Source organism: Pteronotus mesoamericanus, unplaced genomic scaffold (genome assembly GCF_021234165.1).
Source record: "Pteronotus mesoamericanus isolate MK-2021 breed Mesoamerican mustached bat unplaced genomic scaffold, CSHL_Meso_final contig_164, whole genome shotgun sequence".
In the NCBI taxonomy this organism is placed as follows: domain Eukaryota; kingdom Metazoa; phylum Chordata; class Mammalia; order Chiroptera; family Mormoopidae; genus Pteronotus; species Pteronotus mesoamericanus.
In genome coordinates this window covers 3,137,976-3,159,670 of record NW_026555065.1, presented here as the reverse complement: position 1 = coordinate 3,159,670, position 21,695 = coordinate 3,137,976, and the positions used below count along the sequence as shown (strand labels likewise).

General features: G+C 50.2%; 1 protein-coding gene across 8 annotated transcripts in view; it reads right to left on the bottom strand.

Annotated features, from left to right (window-relative positions):
- The window catches only part of MEGF11 (multiple EGF like domains 11), a 362,683-nt gene that overhangs the window by 225,641 nt on the left and 115,347 nt on the right, over positions 1–21,695 (bottom strand). For all 8 annotated transcript variants that reach the window (XM_054565250.1, XM_054565252.1, XM_054565251.1 and 5 more), the window contains exons 2-3: positions 5,334–5,439; positions 863–964 (exon numbers count right to left, since the gene is read on the bottom strand). In XM_054565250.1, coding sequence (XP_054421225.1) covers positions 863–964; positions 5,334–5,431 — 200 coding nt within the window. In that variant the 5' untranslated portion in view covers positions 5,432–5,439. The remainder of the gene's footprint in view (positions 1–862; positions 965–5,333; positions 5,440–21,695) is intronic.

Genomic DNA, 21,695 nt, shown 5'->3' with positions numbered 1-21,695 from the left:
CATCCTCCCCTCATTTTTCAAAGTATTTTCATATTCCTGACCTTACTGGACCCTGTGGGTAGGTAAGGCAGGGATCATTCTATGTTTAATGAGTGCATGGAAATCCCAAAATACAGTGATTTGCCCAGGGTCATCCAACAAAACATGTTCTCTCTTCCTTCATCTCCTCTCCTGGTGACATAGGAGCATTTCATGATTTGCAGGAGGCCGAGACAAGGGAGCGGGATTCCCACGTGCAGTTGTTCAGATGCTGAGAGGGCCCTGACTTCTAGCCTGCTCTCCGTCCTCCAAGCCAGATGCCCTGGCATGAGGCTACATATGCGCTGAGCAGGGGGATTGTCCTAGGTCAGATTCCCCTCCCCCCCAGCAGACCTGACACAAGGATTCAAGGACAAGTAGTTTATTGAGGAGGTCATCCTAGGAAGCACTAGGAGAGGAATGGGAAAGTGAGACAGGGAAATAAAGGCAGCCAATTCAGGGTGTGCTATTGAGCAGGTAACTGCTATGGGTGACTGAGGCCCTCTGGGATACAGTGTAGAACACACTCAGAGTTGGCCCCTCTGTTCTCAGGGGAAGAAAGCTGGGGTATTTACCTACAAACTCCCTATCAGTTGTTGGTTAAGGTGTGCCCCCAAGGCATAAATTCTCTGGCATGTTTGGTCTGCCCTGCCCATAAGCTCCTCTGGCTAGAAAAAAGCCCTCATCAGGGCATCTCAGGTGGTCAGTGTGAAGAGTGAGAACCAAGGAATATAGGCAGTCCACGGGCCACATCTGCTATAGGGACCTTTTACTAATTAGCAGAAATGCAAACCCTGAGGGTCTGGCACCCTTTCCTGCCCCATCATCTGTGAGAGGTACTCACCGGTGCCTGGTGCACTTGAACCAGTTGAGGATGTCTGTGCATCGTGTGTAGTAGATCTGGTCGAAGGGATGTGCGTATGATTCTTGGACAGTCACAGCATAGCTGAGAATCAGACGGGAGATGGAAGCTACAGTCAGCACTTGGGAGGCTGAGCTGATATTCAGGATGGGGTCTCCCTCCCCAGGGAAGCCAGGCCACAGACAAGTGTCCACGGGCTCCAACACCCCCTCACCCCACCACCCCACTCTCTTCCTCCTGCGCTTGGCATTCAAACCTACCTGATGCCTGGTTGGATCCAGGACAAGCATCTTACTGCCCTTTAGCCCAGCTCATTTTCTGAAATTCTTGTTCATTTGTTCAATTAACAGAGAAAGAATAAAGGAGGGTTCAGGTTTATTCTATGTGGTTTTGGGAGGCAGAGCCAACAGGTTTTGAAATAGTTGTTTAAATCTTTAACGGTTTTCAAAGCACCTGCATGGAAGTTGATCTTTGTACCAACTCTGTGAAGTTGTCCCATTTTACAGATGAAGTAACTAAGGCTCAGAGAGAGGTGACTTGCCCAGGTCACACAGCTGGTAGCAATAACTGCCAATACACAGTAAGTGCCCTGCCTTTAGAGTCTGAAGCCCTTGTTTGTAATCCTCACATAATCTTTTAAGGTAAGTGGCATTGCTATATCCTCATTGCACAGATGACAAAACTGAGCTTCAGAGAGGATAAGTGACTCTCCCAAAGTCACAGGCTACCTCTGTCCTGTCATTATGCTTCTTGTGTAGCTGGGGGTACATCGAGGACCTGCCCCAGGCCTGCCGATCAAAGTGGTAGCTCGTCTTCCTGCCTGTTGGCGGTAAACCTGGACCAATAAGTGGAAGCCACAGGGAAGCAGGTCTCAACTTCAGGAAAACAAGCCTTCGCACCTGCCTATCCCTGGCAGGAAATGTATGAGAAGGCAGCCAAGCCAGGACATGAAGCAAACACTCGCACTTCCCGTGAAGGTTGGGAGAGGACGTCGGCTGAGATTTCAGGAATTAATTTTTATGTATGTTGGTACTAGTCAGTGTTTTTCCCCCAGAAGCCTCACTGACCTTGGCCAGATGGCCAGGTCCAGGCTATAAAAGCCCGTCTGCTTTGCCTGAGGAAACTATTGGTTTACTTGCAAGAGGGCTAGGCAGGCCAGCTCCCTGACTGTGTGCACAGCAGGCCCTCTGACGCCCAAAGTGGCAAAGGTCTAGAATTCAGAAGGAGGCCAGGAGCAGCCGACCATGCCCAGGAGGGAGTCAGGGTGGGGGACATTCTGTTTCTCTGAAGACCTGAGGCTGTAGGAGGGCCCTCGGAGAGCCTCAACCCAGCCAGATGTGGCCCAGCGGCCCACATCCATGCAGACATGGTCCAAAGCTCTGCTTTATCTCCAGACTTGGAGAAACTGAGGCAGCTCCGCACCCACCCTAGCTTCCCAGAGCCACTGCCAACTCCAAAATTCCATGACCTTGTGCTCTGACACTTCACTTAGAGGCAGGAGGGTGAGAGGATAAGAGTGCATGGGCTCTGGGTCAAGGTTGAACCCTGTCACTTGTTAGCAGCATGTCCTTAGACATGTAAGACTCATGTAAGCCTCCATTTCCTCACCTATAAATCTGTGCTAAATATTACCAGGGATTTTACGTAGTTATTGTGAAGATTAAGGAGGGCAATAATAGTATCTATATCTCAGGGTGGTGGGAAGATAATATATGTAAAATGATTAGTAGGTGCATGGTAAATGTCTAATAGATACTGGTCATCATTATTAAAAGTCTGGTGGTAATTTACCTCCTGTGCTAGGCATTGAGGAATATTTCTTCCCAGATCAGGTAGGGAAAACAGAGCAAGACCCACACAGAGAATGGACTCCCTGCCTCTGTTAAGCACTCGAGGGTTTGTGCACCCACCCCAGAACTGAGGGGGATAGTGGGTGCTCAGAGAAAAGGCACCATCCCAACACAGGGAGCAGGGTGGGTGTCATGGGGGACAGAGCTGGCTCTGCAGGAATGCCCTGAGCCCAGCAGGTCTGGCAACAAGACCCTGAACCAACTCCAAGTGTCTGGGATGAAGTGTGTGCCCTGGTTTCATGGCTGGATGGTTTAACATGCTCATTTGCCAACATGCTAATGAGGGGCCAGATTAATCTTGTAGAGCTGGGCTTTACTAGCGGCGGGGGTTGGGGGGGCACAGTTCTTTCCATTGGGTTTTTATGGTGGAGGGGCATAATTAACAAGGAGCTGCCAGAAGCACCAATCTCACTGGGAAATTTTCCCTAAGCAGCCTCCACGGGCCAGGGTGTGTTTCTGGAATGGCACAGACTAGATCCATCTATGTGTAACTGGCTCAGCTGGAAAAGCCAAGAGAAAGGAGGTGCTTGGTATCACGGAGGCATCACTGCAAGGCCTCCTCCCCAGGGGTTAAAGAAGCCCAGGGGATCCCCAGACCTTGTTTTAGCTGTTAGGGTCCCTCTTTGTTCTCCCATCAAAGCTATATATTCAGCTGATAACCCTGTCAACCTGAAATGCCAGCTCCGTGCAGTCTGGATTCAGATATTTTCGTATTCCAAATTTATTCATGTTGAACAGGTTAAGTTAAGAAACTTAAGAGAGTTTTGGTTTAAGTTTGAACTGATCCACTGGTGCAAATGGAACTCAGAGAAGAAGGAAGTCAGGGTGGGCTTCCTAGAGGGGAGGGACCTGGCTGGGTGCAGCAGGAGAGGCAGAGGTGGGCAGAACGGAAGGAGGCATGCTTGGGGCTGGGGTACAGCAGAGACAGGGGCAGGAAGCAACTGTGCCTCAATTGGGACAAGTGGACAAGACAGCGTTGATGAGCCTGGAGTCCAAAAACCAGAGACTAATAGAGAATTCCACATGATCTCTCTCTCTCTCTCTCTCTCTCTCTCTCTCTCTCTCTCTCTCTCTCTCTCTCTCTCTCTCTCTCTCTCTCTCTCTCTCTCTCTCTCTCTCTCTCTCACTCACCCACCGATAAATAAAGGTTTAAATTCACCAAAACAAGAAGGTCAAGGGCCCTGAATTACCTCACAGTCATATGGAAAGCTAATGAAAATACATATTCCTGGGCTTTACCCTAGACCTATGGAACTAGAGTCTCTTGGGCTAGGACCCAAGAGACTTGGCGTTTCATTAACATTCCCAGCAAGCCTGGTGTGCATTAAAATCTGTAATAACCACTTCCTCCAAAGCCCGAGTTGTCAACAAGAAAAAGTAGTAACTGAGCACTTTGGTGAAACTGATTCCCTGACTTTCTAACAACCTGGGAAGCAAAGGTCTTTGTCCCCCAACTTTACACAGGTGGAAGTAGACTCAAGAGTGGTTCAGAGACGTCCCCCAAATCATAGAACTAATCATTGAAAAACTCCAGACGGGAAAGAACCAAGGTCTACTCATCATAGATCTCATAGTCTTCCCATTTCACCTAAAAAAGGCACATGCCTTCTGCTCCAGCCTCGACTCTGTAGGGACTCCTCACAGAGCGCCAGTCGCTAAAAATCACATTGGTGCAGGCGCTGTCCCTCTGCCTCCCTGGCCACTCCCTCCAGGGCCCTGGGTGAGACACCTTTACCTGTGGTGGGACTGGGACATTCACCCTGATGGCCATGGAGCACTGATGCCCCCTCCCCCTCACCTGCCCTCTACCATCTTCTTCCCCCATCGAGCCCTCATCTTAATTTTATTCATTTGATTTATTAACATCCAAGTGGCAGAGTTGTCCTGGTCAGCATGGCCAATCAATTCCAGGGTTTAATTCGGTTTTTCCTGATTGGGTCTCTGGTCACTGTCTTTCTGCTTACCCAAATCGATACTTTAACCTTGTGCTTCAAAGTCAGGCCGTCTGCAGGGCCCCGGCCTGTTCCCCTGGGACCCAGTGCCGCAGCTGGCTCATCTGCCTCTGCCCCCAGCTGCTCTTCCCCTGACAGTGCTCTGACCACCACCAGACCCAAAGCACCAGGGCCCTCCACCCATCCCCTCAGGGCAGCCTGCTGACCACCCACGTGTCCAAGACGCTGCATTGTCTCCTGTCCTGGGAGAGCAGGAAAGATATCAAAGCATCAGAGAACAACACATCTGGACCAGACCAACTCACTGCACCCCACCTGGCTATGGATGGGCACTGAGCCCCTCTGGGCCTCTACTTCCTCGTCTGTAAAATGGCTGGGAAGTGGGAATGCAGGGAGCAGCGTAAGTACCTTGTCAGCCATCGGACTGCATCATTTAAGTTGCTGTCACTCAACCCCCTGCACCCTGACCTCCCACCACACTGAGTCTCAGACAGAATCTCTACTGCTTTGTCCTGTCTTTCGGAGTCTGGGCTTCTCTCTCCAGCTGGACTGCAGGCCCTCGGTGCACCGCTTCCGTACCTCTTGCCTCTGCTTTTGTACCAACAGCGCGAAGCCCAGGAAGTCCCTGGCCATCTGAGACCTATATCTTACCTCTCCCAGTGGCTGCACACATTGGGGTCCTCGGGGTTCAAAGAGAGGACGGCTTGCAGGAGGGAGAAGACAATGAGCCCTGTCACTGAGAGTGCCATCCCGGGCCCTGTGCAGGAAAACAAAGAAGCAGCGTCATTAATCAGCCTGGTTTCCCAGGCATCTGTTTGGCACTGAGATTTCTCACATGAATTCGCTAAGCAGACTGGCTAAGCAGACGAAGTTTCCCATCATTGTCCTGTAATGAGCATTTGATATTTTTACACTTGCAGCCTTTGACTAACATGGTAACACTTCACGGATTCTGAGTAACCAGGGAGGAGGAAGCCTGACTCAGGGAAAAGTCACCATTCCAAGATAGGGCTTCTGAAAGTTTTTTGGCTCACAGACTACTTTGACAACTCATGAAAGTCACAGACTTCCTTCTCAGAAAAATGCCCCTACATGCAACATGCAGCTATGATTTTGGGGTGCCCTTGGCAGCTGAGTGCAACCTGGGACCAAGAACCCTCGACTTAACTACTCCCTCCGTCCTGTGCTTTGCCCATTCAATTCCTCTCCCTACGCCCCCTCCTGCCACAAAGAAAGAGACGGGAGGTGTCTGGTGTGGCCCTGGGAGAGCCAAGCTGAGAAAACCCTTCCAGGTAGCTCTGGTCAAGCAAGCCACCCGGAAAGTGCACCTGGCTTCTCTTGCTCCTATGGGATATGAAGCCACTGACAGCCAGAGTGATGTAAGTCACTGCACGTCGTTCCCGCCATGGGACGAAGAGCTTGGGCAGCTTGCTTGGTAGGGGGCTTCAAGGAAGGAACTTGTTGAGTTTGATCTACGCCCCTGAAGTGACAGCCTGTGACAGGCGTTAAGAGCGCATGCAAAGAATGCCAACATCCTTGGTCCCCTACACTGAGGATTTCCCAACAAAGGACTCTTCATAGAGGAGTGGCTGAAATGACCCGAGATCCCTTCCTGTCCTAAGACCAAAGCACGCTGTGGTCCTATAGCCTTAGAGAATTGCCCAAAGATTCCCACCGAGTGAGGGTAGAGGGGGCCTCAGAGCCACCTCTGGGGATGTGGAATTCCTATTTGCTCATACGCTGGCTATAGACTGAATGCACACTGTGACTCAGGAAGATGGCACTATTTTTCATGTATACATAGACGCTATCGCGATTTGACTAAAAGCTTTACTGAATTCAAAGCAGCTTTTCTTTTCAATCACACACACACACACACACACACACACACACACACACACACACAACTTCTAGCCTTGGCCAGGTGGCTCAATTTGTTGGAGCATCAACCCATGCCCCAAATATATTGCGGGTTCGATTCCTGGTTGTGGCAACTGTACAGGAGGCAACTGATGGATGTTTCTCTCTCTGTCTCTCCCTTTTTATCCCCTGCTCTCTAAAATCAATAAACATATCCTTGGGTGAGGATTTTTAAAAAAGCAACTTCTATTACCTGCGGGTGGGGATGGTATTGAAAATATTTGGACATTGGAAAGGGGTTCCCAGCTTGAAATGAGGTTGAGGATTTCTAGTTCATTGGCCCTGAGTTTACAGACGAGGAAGCGCTCACCCTTCCTGGGGACAGAGAAGAATGCATGGATGTGGCACATGCCCCCACTTGTACCCAGAGGGAAGCTAAATGGAGCTCCTGTCTTTGTGAAAGGTTAACCGCTCTCTTCCCCATCCCCAATAACTTCCTTGTTAAACTCTTTCTTAGCAGCTCCTTCAAAGATAAACAAATGTGACCAATTCTGTAAAGCCATAGGGGTCCAAATTAATGAATAATGAGGTTTTTCTTTCTATTTGAAATCTAAAAATAATCTGGCTAAATGTACTCTGAAAATCAGTTAGGAAAGAGGAAAGCGATCCTGGTGTTTCTGCTGAATTTGCAGAGTTCAGGAGTGGGCAAGCCACAGTCACACCTATCTCCCCCGCCCGCTCACACCCCACACCCAGCTCTTGGAGACCTAATCCCACCTCCGCAGAGCACCCGTCACAGCCTGGAGTCTGCACAGCACTGGGCTGCAGGTCGTTTCAACCCATTCGCCCCAAAGAGGAGGAGACGCCACTGGGACGAGAAGGAGCCTACCCAGGTTGCAGCACTGCGTTTTGGTGATGAGCATATTCTTCCAGGTGGGGTTTGGGATGATCAGGCATCAAATAAATCAAATTTAAAAAATAAACAAAGGGATACCACACTCAGAAAGGCAAGGAGTCTGAATGCCAACTGCAGAGAATGCCTTGTCTTGGTCTCTATGGCCCTGCCTCATTACTTTGGCTGCTCCTGGAACCTCCAGAATTCTCCCAAAAGGACCCTCCAGCTGCATCTTCAAACTTATGAAGCTTTGAACATCAACAGATGAGGCCACCTGGACAAGAGGACATTGTTCCTCTGGCTTCTTTTGATCTATGGTGACAGGGAAGGGGTGGGAGATGGAGGTAACTTGGATCTTTGCTGTAATTGGGAAGATCTTTTTATAATAAATCTTCATAAAAGCCTCTTTCTTTCAGACTCAGGCCTGGACTCTTAAGACAGTTTAGCTGACACCCACTGGTGGTGAGAAACCTGGAGCACAGAGAGGGTGGCGAGTGTTTGGACGAGCACACAGGAAGTGGAGATGGACAGGGGAACACAAGGACACAGACAGTCAGGTGGCATTTAGACCGAGGGTCTAAGCACATTAAGGCTGACAGGGCAGGGGGGCTCCCCAGGAGTCCCACCCTCGCCTTGACCAGTCCCACCCTGAGCATTTGCAGAGTTCCCCACCTGAGGCCAAGACCACCTCTGTAGTAGTGTGGGGGAGGGGGTGTGAGGGGGAGAGGGACACCTAGGCTGAGAGTGTACGAGATGACTCCTCTCGGACACCCCCCAGACCTCAGACTTTTTAATAGATTTTGTTTACTTACTTTTAGAGAGAGGGGAAGGGAAGGAGAAAGAGGGAGAGAAACATCAGCACGCCCCCAACTGGGGACCTGGCCCTCAACCCAGACATGTGCCCTGACTGGTAACCTCTCAGTTTGCAGGCGGTGCTCAATCCACTGAGCCACAAAAGCCAGGGCAGCCCTCAGACTTTTTCTTTGAACCTGGCCCAGTCTACATTCTAATCGCCAGCCCTCCTTCCTGAGTCAGGCTGGTCTTCTGGTCTTCCTTCCTGCTCTTTCTCCACCCCGCCCCTCACTTACACTGATGGGTTATGGGGGGGCCCTCAATCCCCTTCTTCCTTCACTCAGCAATCCAAATATCATCCACAGGAGGTCCAGCTCAGGCCCCACCCCTCCCGCTCCTCGCAGGGCTTGGCACCTATGGGGTGCCAGGCACAGATCGCTCCATAGCATACAGCCTGGCCAGCACTTGTCACTCCCTGTCCTTCATTGATATCTTTCTCACGTGTTTACTTAATCTTCCCCGTGTGTCTGTAAGCATCTTGAAGGTGGGGTTGGGTCCTAAGCTGAACTAGTCAATTCCTTTCGGGAACTGATTTTAGAAAAAGTGTTTTTATTTGTCTCAGACATGTCACTGAGGCAGCGTGAAGAACAGACAAAGGAGAGCTGGTCGCACACAGAGGCCACTCATGGCCATTAACTTTAATGGGGCTTCCCCGGGCTCTCTCAGAGGATGGATCCCAAAGACATATGCTTATGCAATGACTGAGGGAAAATCAATCCTGCCACAGTGGCTATTAGGCCGACTCCATTCGGAGTGACAGAGGTTAACGTATCAGGCCCCATCTGATTTAGGACATTAATAATTAAATAAGAAAATGCCCCGGGTTGCACTGTGGAGGAAGCGAACATGTAAATAGATCAGGGGGTTCCCTTCCCTCTTGGCCGTGCTTCCTGCATATTAAGAAGCAGAGGAAGGGAGCAAAGTTCCAGAGGTGGAAAATTTCTTTCCCCACTGAGGACCGTGTGCTTTACACCTGATGCACTGGCATGGGGGTTGAGGGGAGAGAAGGTGGCCAGGGGGCGTTGCTCACGCCGGCCCTCAGGTGTAGCCAGTCTGCGCACCTGCCATGGCCCGAACTGATCAGCTGAGGACTCCTGAAGTGCCCCCTGCCTGGCCAGCGCTGTGCTGTGGAGGACACAAAGAAATGACACGTGCCCAGCTGCAGTCTATTTGAGGAGACTAAAGCAGGAGTGGTTAAGTCACACTGTGGGGGGCATCTGGGAGACTTTGTGGAGTGGATGGGACTTAAGGTGGAAAGAATATGGAATGATGGAGGGCAAAAAGGCATTTCCGGGACAGGCACAGCACAAACAAGAGCACGGAGGCAGGAAGAGGCAGGCAGTGTTGGAGGGACTGGGCAGCAGAGGGTCTGCACTGTGGAGCAGTACCAGGAAACACGGGAGGCTATGGGAGGCGTCTCCAAAGTTAGGTTCTGTGGAACACTAGTCCCATGAGATGTTGATAGAAATCTCTCAGCAAAGGTTTCTGTGAGTCAATAAGTTCAGGAAATGCTGCATGCTCTGTCCTCAGCAATTCTAATGTAGCTTAGCAAACATTAGAAGACTCAAAATAGAGACCTCTTTTACTTTGTTTCACCCAATTTCCCACAGAACTCCTTCTAGTGACCACCCTCGGAGCAGATGTCTTCATCAAGGTCAAGTCTGAGGGAAGCCCCAGTCCTGTCAATCTGCATCCCTTAGGCAGGGGTGTCCAACCTCTTGGCGTCTCTGGGCCACACCGGAAGAAGATGAGTTGTCTTGGGCCACACATCAAATACATAAACACTAACAGAAACAAAAAAAAAAGACCCTCATAATGTTTTAAGTAAATTTACAGTTTTGTGATGGGCCGCATTCATAGCCATCTTGAGCCACATGCAGCCTGCAGGCCACGGGTTGGGCACCTCTACTAGAGTTTGTAGTCACTGGTTTATTCTAACACTTGAGGGCCTTCTGTGCCTGGCAGGTGGTGTCAAAGGGAATCTGCCAGTGGGTAGTTAAGAGACACTGACACCATAGCAAAGAATCGCTCTTCCCCGCCTGGGCCGTGGCTTTGGCCTGGGCAGCTCTGCAAGCCGAGCAGATCTTACAGATGGTGGCATCCTCTGGAGGGCGCTGCCTTCTGCTGGGGCCCCACCAGCACCAGCACCTGTAGAGTCCAGCCTGTCTCTCTGGTGGAAGCACACACCTGGCCAGACACAGCTGCTCACATTAGCCAAGATGCATAAAACGGGGGCAGAGGGCAGACAGACAAACAGATGGCCTCTGCCCTGGGATCCATTGTTATGACCTCACGGTCCATCTGTGTGAAAATCCTCCCCTACCTGCTGCGCTTCCACCACCTGCCTAGTCCTCCTGCCTGTGCTGAAATCTTGGACACTGAAGCCTAGTCCACATACCTGGAACCTGCTCTCTGTTCATCCCAGTCTCTTCCAGGGAGCTCTTCCTTCTCAACAAATTTGCATTAGTGGCAGTGGTCACTACTATTTCATGGGCCCTGGGAGGTTTCCACCCACACAACGCTGGGGATCAATGGGTAATGGCTGCTTGGAATGCTGTGCTGAGAAATGGGCTGCGTGGGAGAGCGCGCCATGGTGGGTTCGTAACGCCTGCCATGGGCACTGGATGGGAGAGGACACACAAGTGCCATACACTTGTCGTCCCTGTCCTACGTTGCTAAACAGTTGTTACTAACTGTAAATTTTTCCTCTCCCATATAAACCATCGAGGTGTGTGACCTCAGCTCTTCTGGCTGGGCTTACAAGCTACACATCATTTTCCTTCCCTTTATACTACTACTAGAACACACTTCACAAGGTCAGAGGTTTTGGTCTTTTGTGTTCACTGCTGTCAGTAGCACTCGGAGTGTTGTCCGTGACATTGCTTGTGTGTGGCCTGACAGAAGCCACGAAAGACCTGTCCCAACAGCAGGTCATACTGCAGTGGGCATTCCACACTATGTTAACATTGCACCGTGGAGACCACCAATGTGTCGGCAGTGGATACAGAGGGCGCTGTGACATCCTGAGTGTGATTCAAAGACGTGCCTGGGGCGCCCCCCCCGCCCCCTGCGGTCTGTCTGCCTCAGGAACCAGCACAAGGCAAGCACTGAAGCCCACTCAATAGCTCAAGCTGCAGTTGGCGGCTGACTGGTGTTCCAAGTGCCTCATGAAAAGGCGCTTTCAGCCTCGAAAAGCAACAGAGGCAAAACCCAAACGGGACTCATAAAACAAACGCTTCAAATTCCTCCCAGCATGTGAGTGTATATAGAAAGATTTCTATCTCCTATTTAGAGAAGATACACACACGTATACACACACACCCTGTTTTGTTTTGTTGTTTTCCTGAATAAAACACAAAGCCAAGTTTGCTGGGAATGGGGCAATGCGAAGGTGATCATCCCGCCTAGCAGACCTTGCCCTTCATCTGCCCGCTGCACTCTCAACTGGCTCCCAGTCTCCAAGCCCCTCTCTGTTCGCTGGCCTTGCTGGGGTCTGATTAGTGTAAGATGAAAGAGAAGCCATGATCAGCCCATAATTAAGAGGCTTTACCCTTTGCCTTGATGAAGCCTCCAGCCTTCCAGCAGTCCCACAAGGGGCTGGCTTTATGTGGAATGCTTTCTAATGTCTCTGCACTTAAGAAAAAAAGTTTAAAAATAAATCCATAGCTCTTAATCTCCTGAAGAGTGATTCCCTGACCGCAGAACTGCGTCCCAGAGCCAAAGTAGAGGCCCTGCCAGGTGCCTGCCCGCTAGATAAATCAGAGGGGATTGGAGTCCCCTCCGAGGACATGGTAAATGTCCTCCTCTGCGTCTGGGCTCCACCACCCTGATAAATTCTGCTTTCTCCTTGCCCGGGGAAGCCTCGGGCTGCAAATCCTGAAAATGGCAACACGGAGGCCTGCAGTACCCATTAATTAGGGTCAAAAGACTGTCCTGTCCCCTGCACCTGCAAGCCCTGCAGAGAACAAATGGCTGGGCCGTATCCCAGCACAGGGTGGGTGCCGGGGAATAGGCACCAGCACACTAATAAAGTACCCAGCTCCCTCTCCCATTGTGCGCAGTCTCTGGGTTCTGAGCCTTCAACTGTCCCCTTCCCAAGCAGGGAGCGGCTGCACACTCAGCCTCCAGCCCCTCCAAAGACGAGGAGAGAAAACTTATCTGTGCTCTTGGTCCATTCCATTTCTTGTTAAGTAATTATCTCCATCTTTCCATTTCTTTGCAAATCAGGGCACGCTCACCTGACCTGGCCAACCCCAAGGCTGCCTGTCCCTCTCCGCCAACCCAGCCCACTCCAGGCCTGTCATCTTCCCTCTCCCACCCGCTCCCAGGGCTGCAGGGTTCTCAAACTGTGGGGGTCCGTTGTGCCCTGCCTGGCAGTAAATCATGTCCACAGTCACAAAACCCCCAAAGACAAGTCAGCCACTCAGGGCCACACAGCCCTGTGGAGATTAGTCCTCATTTCTATTCACTCTGAGCAAACATTTCTCAGAACACACGTGCCCGACGGTACGAGAGCTCTGAGGGACAAAAACCTGGAGGACCAATCACCATCACTGCAAGGTCACGTCTCCAACTTAGGCTGAACTGCGAGGATAACAGGATAGAGAGCAAGCCCTGCGGTATCAGAGCTGTCACCAGGACAGATCCAGGAGCAACAACTGCCCAGTGCGTTGTCCCACAGGCGCAGAAACTGCCCCCAGGTCACAGGACACGTTGGTGGCAGGGCTCATGTGAAGGGAATGATGGAATCAGGCGAACCTGGGCTCCAATCCTAACTCTGCCATACTGGCTACATAACCTGAGTAAAATTTACCTGTTCTGGAGCTGAGTGCCACACATAGAAAGCATTCAGTGAGTTATTAGTTTTCTCCCAACTCAAATCCCCCACCTCAAAGATTCTTCCAATGCTATAATTCTGATTTCTAGCATTTCCAAGAAGCTTGGGGGTGGGGGGAGGCAGAAATACTGATGGAAAAATCTTCTGCCAGAAAACGTAGGCGTGGCTATATGGTAACTCCTGGGTTGGTCTTAACAACACAATTATCAAGACCAGTCTCATTTTTCATCCATCCGTTCAACAAGCATTTATTGAACACTTGCCAGTCGCTGTGGACACAAAGACTATTCAGGCAGCGTCCTGCCCCAAGACCCCCAAACACCTGCTGGAGGTGTGTGGGAATGCCGAGAGAAGGCAACGAAGCCAGGATGTGGCTTATTTCAAAGCACCAAGGCCTTTCCCCAGCAAGAAGCCTCCGGCAAGTGTGATGGGAAACCAGAGACCTTTGCAGGATCAATGCTTAATATCCCTGCAGCCCCCCACACGTGAAAGGGCCCATCTCTGTTTCCGTTGTCTCTCAATCTGCTCTTGATCAGGCCACCTCCTCTGAAGAGAGAGCAGCCCATTCGCCAGCTCCATTCTGTCAGGACTCAGAGCAGCTGTACTGTCCTCGCTCCCTTGGGTCTTGCACCCTGAGTTCCAGCTCAGCCTGCCACGGCCAGATTCTTCCCCTCTGCCTGTTAAGTCACTAACTTGCTGGGTTACCTGGGAAAGATTGCTTTCTCTCTCTGAGCTTCTCTCTCTGCTTGTCCCCAAGGCTGGGGCCAGACTTCATCATCTCTTGGTCCCTCCCCCCTTTGCATGCTCATCTGCAATGTGTTAGCCTTTCCTGTCCTTCCCCTCACATTCTTTTCCCTCTTTACCCTCCTCAGGTTTGCTTCATGTCCCCGCAGGAAGGAGATAAAGCAGAAGAGGCAAGAGAATTGGATTCTAGTCTTGGGTCCTAGAGAACTCACTTCACCCCTCTGAGCTTTCTTTCCCTCTTTGACCACACGGGAAGGAGGAGAGAAAGCAGTTTCTCATGAGGATCATGCAGCCCAGTACTGCAAATGCACATTATCAGCAGCACAGTGATGGTTAGGACCCTTAGTTCCTGCCCACCTCTCTGTCTAATCCTCAGCATCCTTTTGAAAAGTGGCTTCTAGTATTGTCCTCTGTTCCAGCTCAGTGTCCACACCAGAAGAGCCTCTGCCCCCTCACACCTCAGGGACCACCTCTCCCAGGCCAGGAGCTAAACATGAGGCTCTCAGCCACAGACATGGCATTAGACTAGGGCAGCCTCTCCAGGTTGCCTTCTGGAACCTTTCATATATATCTGGGCCAGGAGATTCTGAAGCCAGACACCAACTGTCCCAAAGTCTGAAGGGTCCTATGCCTGTGCACTGGTAGGAAAGCTGGGCATTGGTGTGCTCTGGAAAGCAGCTTGGCAACGCATAGTGACATGTGTTAATGTCTGTCTTTAACCCAGCACTTTACTTCAGCAATTTAATTTTTAAAAATCAACCAAGGCCAAACAAGGATAGGTTCAAGAATGTTTGTTGCATCATTTCTTAATTAAGAGATTTGTTTTAGCATTGAAACAACCTAAATGTCTAAATCAGCAGGTCCTTGCTGAATAAATTCCACCATGTCTACATAACAAAATATTATGCAAACATTAAAAGTATTGATGTGTGAAAAATAGGAAAGCCTACATATGGAGTAGAACATGAATAGTGTCATCTTTGGGGGTGGGGGGCGGATGGAGACAATATCATTGGCCTTGTGCTTTCTAGGTCAAATTTTTATGTTGTTACATTAGTGTTTCTTACCATGAGCATTATTATCACTGTAATCAGAAAAGCAAAGATATTGTAATATACATTAAGTTCACCAACATGGAAAGATGACTCTGATGTATTATTATGTGAAAACCACAGGTTACAAAACATTATGATCAGATTTACATAAAATGTTGTGTGCATGTGTGTGTTGTGTTTGTGTTAAGAGAGAGTGAGTAAGAACAGAAGGATGTACGGAAGGATGTTAAAAACATTAGCACAGATATCTGGGTGATGATATTTTAGGCGACTGACTTCCTTCTCCACAGTTTCCATATGTTTACATTTTCTACGATGAGCAGGTCTCAATTTTAAAATCTGAAAAACCACAATAAAGACATCTTCATTTTGAAAACAAAAAGAGAGGGCCCTTTGGGAGGCTCTCCCACAACTTACCCTCCTCCCAGCCCACATTCTCCCTCACTGCTCCTTGGGGTGCATTTTCCCAAAAAGCAAAGACTCATTGAGCTCTGAGCCTGCTACCTCTAAGGACACAGGCAGCTCTTAGAGCCATCAAGCCAGAGGGAAATTGCCATTATAATTGTGTGGCACGTGTCTATGCTATGATTGTATCCATGCTGTGATGAAAAACATTATGTCATTTCAAAGACCCCAAATGATCATATGACACAGAAAAATGGGTGGATAACATACGATTTTGTCAGCTCTATTCAGTATAATAAATGAACCAGGTATTCTGATTTTAAAAGAAATTCATTGCAGCCCTTCGTCAATGACACTGATGAATTCTGGCTTGCAGCCCAGTCAGGTTGGTGCAGGGCGCTTCACCTCACTCCAGGGCTCTTGTTCAGTTACGTACACCCCCATGGGCTCTGCTCCCCCAGGAGTAACAAGCATTTGGAGCTCTGGACTCCGCCCCTGGGTCCTAATCCAGCCCTGCCTCTTACCCATTGTGTGGCCTTGGGTGAGCCACTTAACCCCTGGGAGTCCCAGGCTCCTCCACTGTAAAGTGGGAAGAATAAGAAAACCTAACTCGCACAGGGACCTGAGAATCCAAAGAGACAGGGATAATGAGAAGGGCCTGTAAACAGTAAACCACTGGTAAAATACGGTCATTGCCCTCTTGCTGGAGGCTGGGGGTGGGTGAAGTACAAATACTCCTGAGGGAGGTGTTGTACAGACAGAGAACAAGTTTATTAGGGTCCTCCAATAAGGACTGCTTCCTTAGGGTGGGACAAGTCTGCCAAAACAGAGGAAAAGGGACTGAAGATGAATTTTAGTAAGTTTGCAATTTAGCCTAGCTGACCCACAGTCCCAGCTACAGATGATTCCAAGTCTGGAACTAGAGCACAATTTGGCTGTGTTTCTGGCCTGGGCTGTGTCTGACAACCACCTCCACAGCCATATGCATTTGTAATAAAACAGTTCCTCTCAACTGTTTCTGGGAGGTGCAAGATGCTCAGTCACCTTCCGGAACTTCAGCGCCCCTTGTCCCCATCCCCAAAGAAAGAAACTACTAAAACAGCAGTGTGGCAGACAAAATCTGACCCTCATCTCCCCAGATTTAATTTGCAGAATGGCACACAACTCCCAGATTCATCGTGTTCCTGGCCTGATTATTCGTTGTTTATTTCAGTATTTTCCAGGAAATTGTTCATTAAGGATAAAAGCACCTGATTACAGTAAGAGAACATTACACAAAGACTCTGGCGTGGGGGCCTGGGAAGAACATTAATTAATGAAGTGAAACCGAACAAACATGCTATAAATTAAAGGTCTAAAAAGAAATGTCTGCGTTTAGTGGATTACGATAGTAGGCTGAAATAAAATGTCATATTTTAAGACCACAGTGGTGTTAACAAAAAAAAAAAAAAAAAAAAGGGAGGGGAAAAATTACAAAAGGTGGCAAAGGTAACGATCTATTTCTGGAGCAACTAAAGGCTGTGCTTCCATTAAGAGAATTATAAATCAATTCTGTTTTGTCTGGGGGCATATGCGCACCGTGTGTGCTAAATTAAAAAGCTTAACATGTCAGAGCAGTTCCTTCTGAGGGTTGCATGGAGCAGCCAGCTGAGGCCTTTAGGCCTGAGAGAGGCATGGCAGGCTCTCAGGAGGAACTGATGAGGATTCAAGTCACATGACTGAGTTAGGCCCAGCTGGGCACCAGCCATACTGAGCACCAGTGTCCAAGGAAAAATCTCAGTTAACTGGGATGCCATCAAACCAGCTGGACACACCCACTGGTGTTGGTCAGGCTTGGTTCTCATTTGGTGTATTTACCCTTGAGCCAGTGAGATTTTTTTTTTTTCCTTCTTCTAAAAAGCAGTTTTCAGGGCTAGCTTCTTTTCTGATCGTTTACTCAGCTTCATACCCACTCTGGAACAAGGACAAGGCCTTTAGCAAAGATGACCCTGAAATCAGCAAAATCCTGTTAAATCCAAGGAGATTTGATCCCACTCATCGTAATCCATTTAACCAGGGCAGGAAAGGAAAAGGGCACAACTGCAAAAGGGTTTTGGTAGCAGGTGCTGGAATCTTAGAAAGTTCTCTGCCTAACTCCCAACTCAACAGGAAATTCAGAAATCTGAACCTCCTGTCCCTCAAGGCAAAATGGAGGCAGGCGGGTTCCTGCTCCACCGCCAGCTTCTCCAGGTTGCGTCCTGCCCTCTCCCCAGGCAGGCCGGACTGATGAGGTGCGGACCTTGGTTATGCTGAATCACCGATAGGCAGAAAACAGGAAGCTTGTGCCAAGTCCAAACCATGCTTCCCCAACGTTCTAATTCTGTAGTGTGCCCACAAATTTCTAAATTTGCCATAACACATACAGAGACTCAATGGGGTAGGAAGAACAGGAGGCAGGCCAGAAGCTTGCTAAACCACGTGCGGCCTCTGACACACAGAGAGGCGGAAGAAAGAAAAGAGGAGTGAGACAGGTAGGAGTTGGGTCAAGGGCGGGGAGAGGGCCGGCGGTGGCACTGAAAGCTTGAGCTCCAAGGAGCACTGGGCACTAACACCACATTCAATACCCTGGGAGCATTTACTAAGAATACCCCGTTAATATGCCTTGCTGGGCGAGAACCTGGATGGAGACTGAGTCAGTGAACGTTTAGTTCACTCCCCACCCAGGAAGCAACTCACTGCATGCCAGAGAAAAGCAGGAAATGAGTGGTTTGCGAGAGCCTGCCCTGTGCCAGGCACCTGGCCCATCTCGCTCAGTCTTCACAGGGCTTGTGAAGTAGGTGTTATGACCTCCATCTGCAGGAGACAAAATAGAAGCTCACAGTTTGGAAGTGGGTGAACTAGACCTGAACTCAGGACTACCTGCTTGTCCAGCACTATGCTTCCAGGTATGTCTTCGCCCATCAGACTCAAGAGCTCATGAGCATGTGCATGAGCGTGTGCGCATGCACGTGCCGTGTATGGTGTGTTGAGGAGAGAGAGGGTCATCTCTCCATCAGAGCTTCCTCCATGCTCACTAAATGTGAGCAGAGGAAGAGAAGATACTATGCTATTGTGAGAAAAGGACTGGCTTAGCTGCGAGACCCTGGACAAGTCTCCTGCCTCCTTGGTGTTACATTGTCCTCTACTAGCTGAAAGGAAGCCTTTCTTAGCCAGCATTCCTCATCTGAACCACAGAACCCAGAGCATAATTCAGTGACTATTTTCTCAACTCTCCCAAGGATGATACATAATTCATACCATTCTTGATGCAGAGGAGAAAAGCCATCCCATTACGTACTGTGGAAAGCACAGGGCATTAGGACTGAATTCTCTCTTGAAGCTGGCTGAGTCTTTAAGGTTCCTATGGCTCTGATATCAGGAGGTGGGTGGAGAGGACTGAGCGGGGGGGTGGACATTGCTGGTCATAGCCAAAGTTGCAGATGAGGATACCAGAGTCCTGGACCAGATGATCTAAGTGTACAGTGTCTTCTGTAGGTATTTCCCTGTGTCAGCCCTTAGCCTGCCTACCACCTTTAAATGTGCCAACCTTGCCTCAGCTGTGCTTTGAGGAATCAAGGGAGAAGTTGGGGACAGAACTTTAAGGCGATACTCCCTACCGCTCACTCTGTACCCTTACAGCTGGCTGGAGAGTTGGGGGCAGGAGGATGCAGCAATGACTGGCAAGAAATCTGAATGGGATCAATAATTAAGCACATGCCCTGCCCCACACCTCCCCAACCCTCAAAGGATGTGGAGTTTCTTTTATTATATAGAAGGGGCCAGTTCCCCAGCAAGATAGAGCAGTGGTTTGTGCCACAGGAGTGAGCAGAACCCACCCCATTCTGGGTCTCACCCAGAAAATAGTGTAATACCTTCAGAAGTGAGAGCACTTCTTCCTCACCTTCAGTTCTGCTTGGGAGCCCCCAGATGTGGGGACAGATCCGAGGCAACCAGGAAGGTGCAGCACATTGTGGAATTCTGCAGCTCCTCCCCACCATTCTCAAGAACCATCAGGCTCAGCAGCAGTAGCCCGGGCAATATCTTTGCATCAGAAAGGACGTATCTAGACAGGACAGGCACATGCCAGAATCTGGATGGCTCCACAATGTGGTGATGAGGCTAAAATCACCCAGAGGGAGGAAGACAGAGGAGACATTTATTTCAACCCAATTTCACCCACTGTGGAGCAATCAATAAAGCCAAATGGTAGAGCTGTGTGCCCATGTGTCGTGGATTATAAATGTGGGAAGAGCGAGTGAGCAAGTGCGGCCCCCAGCCCAGCGCAGCTGCTGTGAGGGGACAGAAGCTGCTGACGGGGCTGCCAGTGGCTCTGAGGACAGCCTGAGCTGAGCACCCTGAACAGGCCAGGGACAGAGAAACCCAGAAACAGGCCTCTCACCCCAGGTCTGCAACAGTCGGCTGTGTGACCCTAAATAAGTCACTGCATCTCTCTGGGCTGGTAAGGAGAAACTAGAATCACTTCTCAGGTGGTTGGTCTTACCTGGGGACACGGCATGGGCTTAAAGGCCTGAGTTTGAGCTTTCTAGCATCACCCACCAGCCACAGGACCTTCGGAAGACTCCTAGCTTCTCTGACCCTCAGTTTCCCCATTTCTAAAAGAACGTTGACAGACAGTCCTGTCCTTTCAGAGCCAAACTTGGATTTTAGCTAAGGTCCCTCACAGCTCTTCTGAGTTCTACAGTGGTCTTGGCAGCAACGGCAGATGGCAGGGAGAAGGGCTCCCTCTCAGCAGCTGGCATCGAGCCAATGCCTGGACTGAATCCACGAGCAGGTCCCAGTTTCTGCACGAGAGATGTGAGGCTGGCAGGGAAAGTGACCTGCCCAAGGTCGCACAGCTGATAGCTGACAAAAGAGACTTGCTCAAGGTCACACAACTGATAGCAGACAGACCTGACCTCAAATCCAGTTCTCTGGGCCCCCAAACCCAGTGCCCCTCCCAGGCCACCATGCTTTCAGGAAAGGGGAGGGAGGCCCGTGAGCAGGGCCTCCTCGGGCGCAGGTGAGGGGCCAGGGGGATGGTGAGATTCACTTGGGGACATGCTGGACTCTAGGTACCTTGGATCTACAAGCCCCTCCAGCAAACACAGTATCTGCTGCTTTTCTAGCCCACTCTCTTAGCCCTGTCCTAGGGGACCTCCCTGTCCCTGGGTGCAGAGAGGAGGACTGCTGGTGGCTGGCCAAGGTCCCTCCCTGTCACCTGCTGAAAGTTTCTGGAATTTCACTTTCTCTGCTGGGAAGCCACAGGCTGACCCCACTCTTTTCTCCCTGCCCTGTGTTTCAGGCCCTCAGAAACTCTTGTCCCCAGCCCTCTCTCTCCAGGACCGGTGGGACAGCTTTTGCAGAGTCTCCCAATCTTAACAATCCCTCACCCTCTCGGGGGCTTTTTACAAAGCATATCTTTCTCCACGGTCTCATTTGATCCTAGAAGAGCCAGTTAGAGATGAGGACCCTGAGGTGGGACTCGGGGTGGGGTGAGGAAGGGCCCAAAGTTTCAGTAGCTGAGAGGGAACTGGGTGGCACAGGGACAGAAGGCTGATGATACTTGTTCAGAGGTGGCAGCAGGTGCCTCACCCTTTCCTCTGGCACCTCCTCTGTCCTAGGAAGCTGCAAAGGCAGAAATCACGGTGCCTGAATCAGAGAGCTAGGGCAGGGGCTGCGACTCCCCAGGCGGGTGGCAGGTGGGGGAGGGCACTCCTTCTGGGCAGGACACCTAGCTGCCCCCTCCCAACACACACACACACACACACACACAGACACACACAGACACACACGCACACACTGAGCAGGACACCTAGCTGCCCCCTCCCAACACACACACACACACACACACACACACACACACACACACTGAGCAGGACACCTAGCTGCCCCCTCCCAACACACACACACACACACACACACACACTCTCTCTCTCTCTCTCTCTCTCTCTCTCTCTCTCTCTCTCTCTCTGAGCAGTGGTATCTACCCTGGCAGCACATTTGACTCACTTAGGAACACTGAAAAATATCTATGTGTTCAAGCTCACTCCAGGCCAATCAGAACCACATTTCTGTGCATGGAGCTTAGATATGAGTATTTTTTTTAACCTCCACATTGATTCTAACAAGCAGCCAGAACTGAGAATCACCCACGAGAACTCCCTGTAAGCAGGGGGCAGGGGACCCGGAAGGAGAATGAAGATCTACCCCGGGAGGTGACCTTATTTTTTCTTTGTCTCTTTCTCTCTTCTCACTTGAGCACACAGGTACCCGGCCTGGGTACCCTCTTCCTGACAATATCCTGGTTTTGCCCTGGACTCACAGGGCTCCTCTGTCCCATCAAAGTG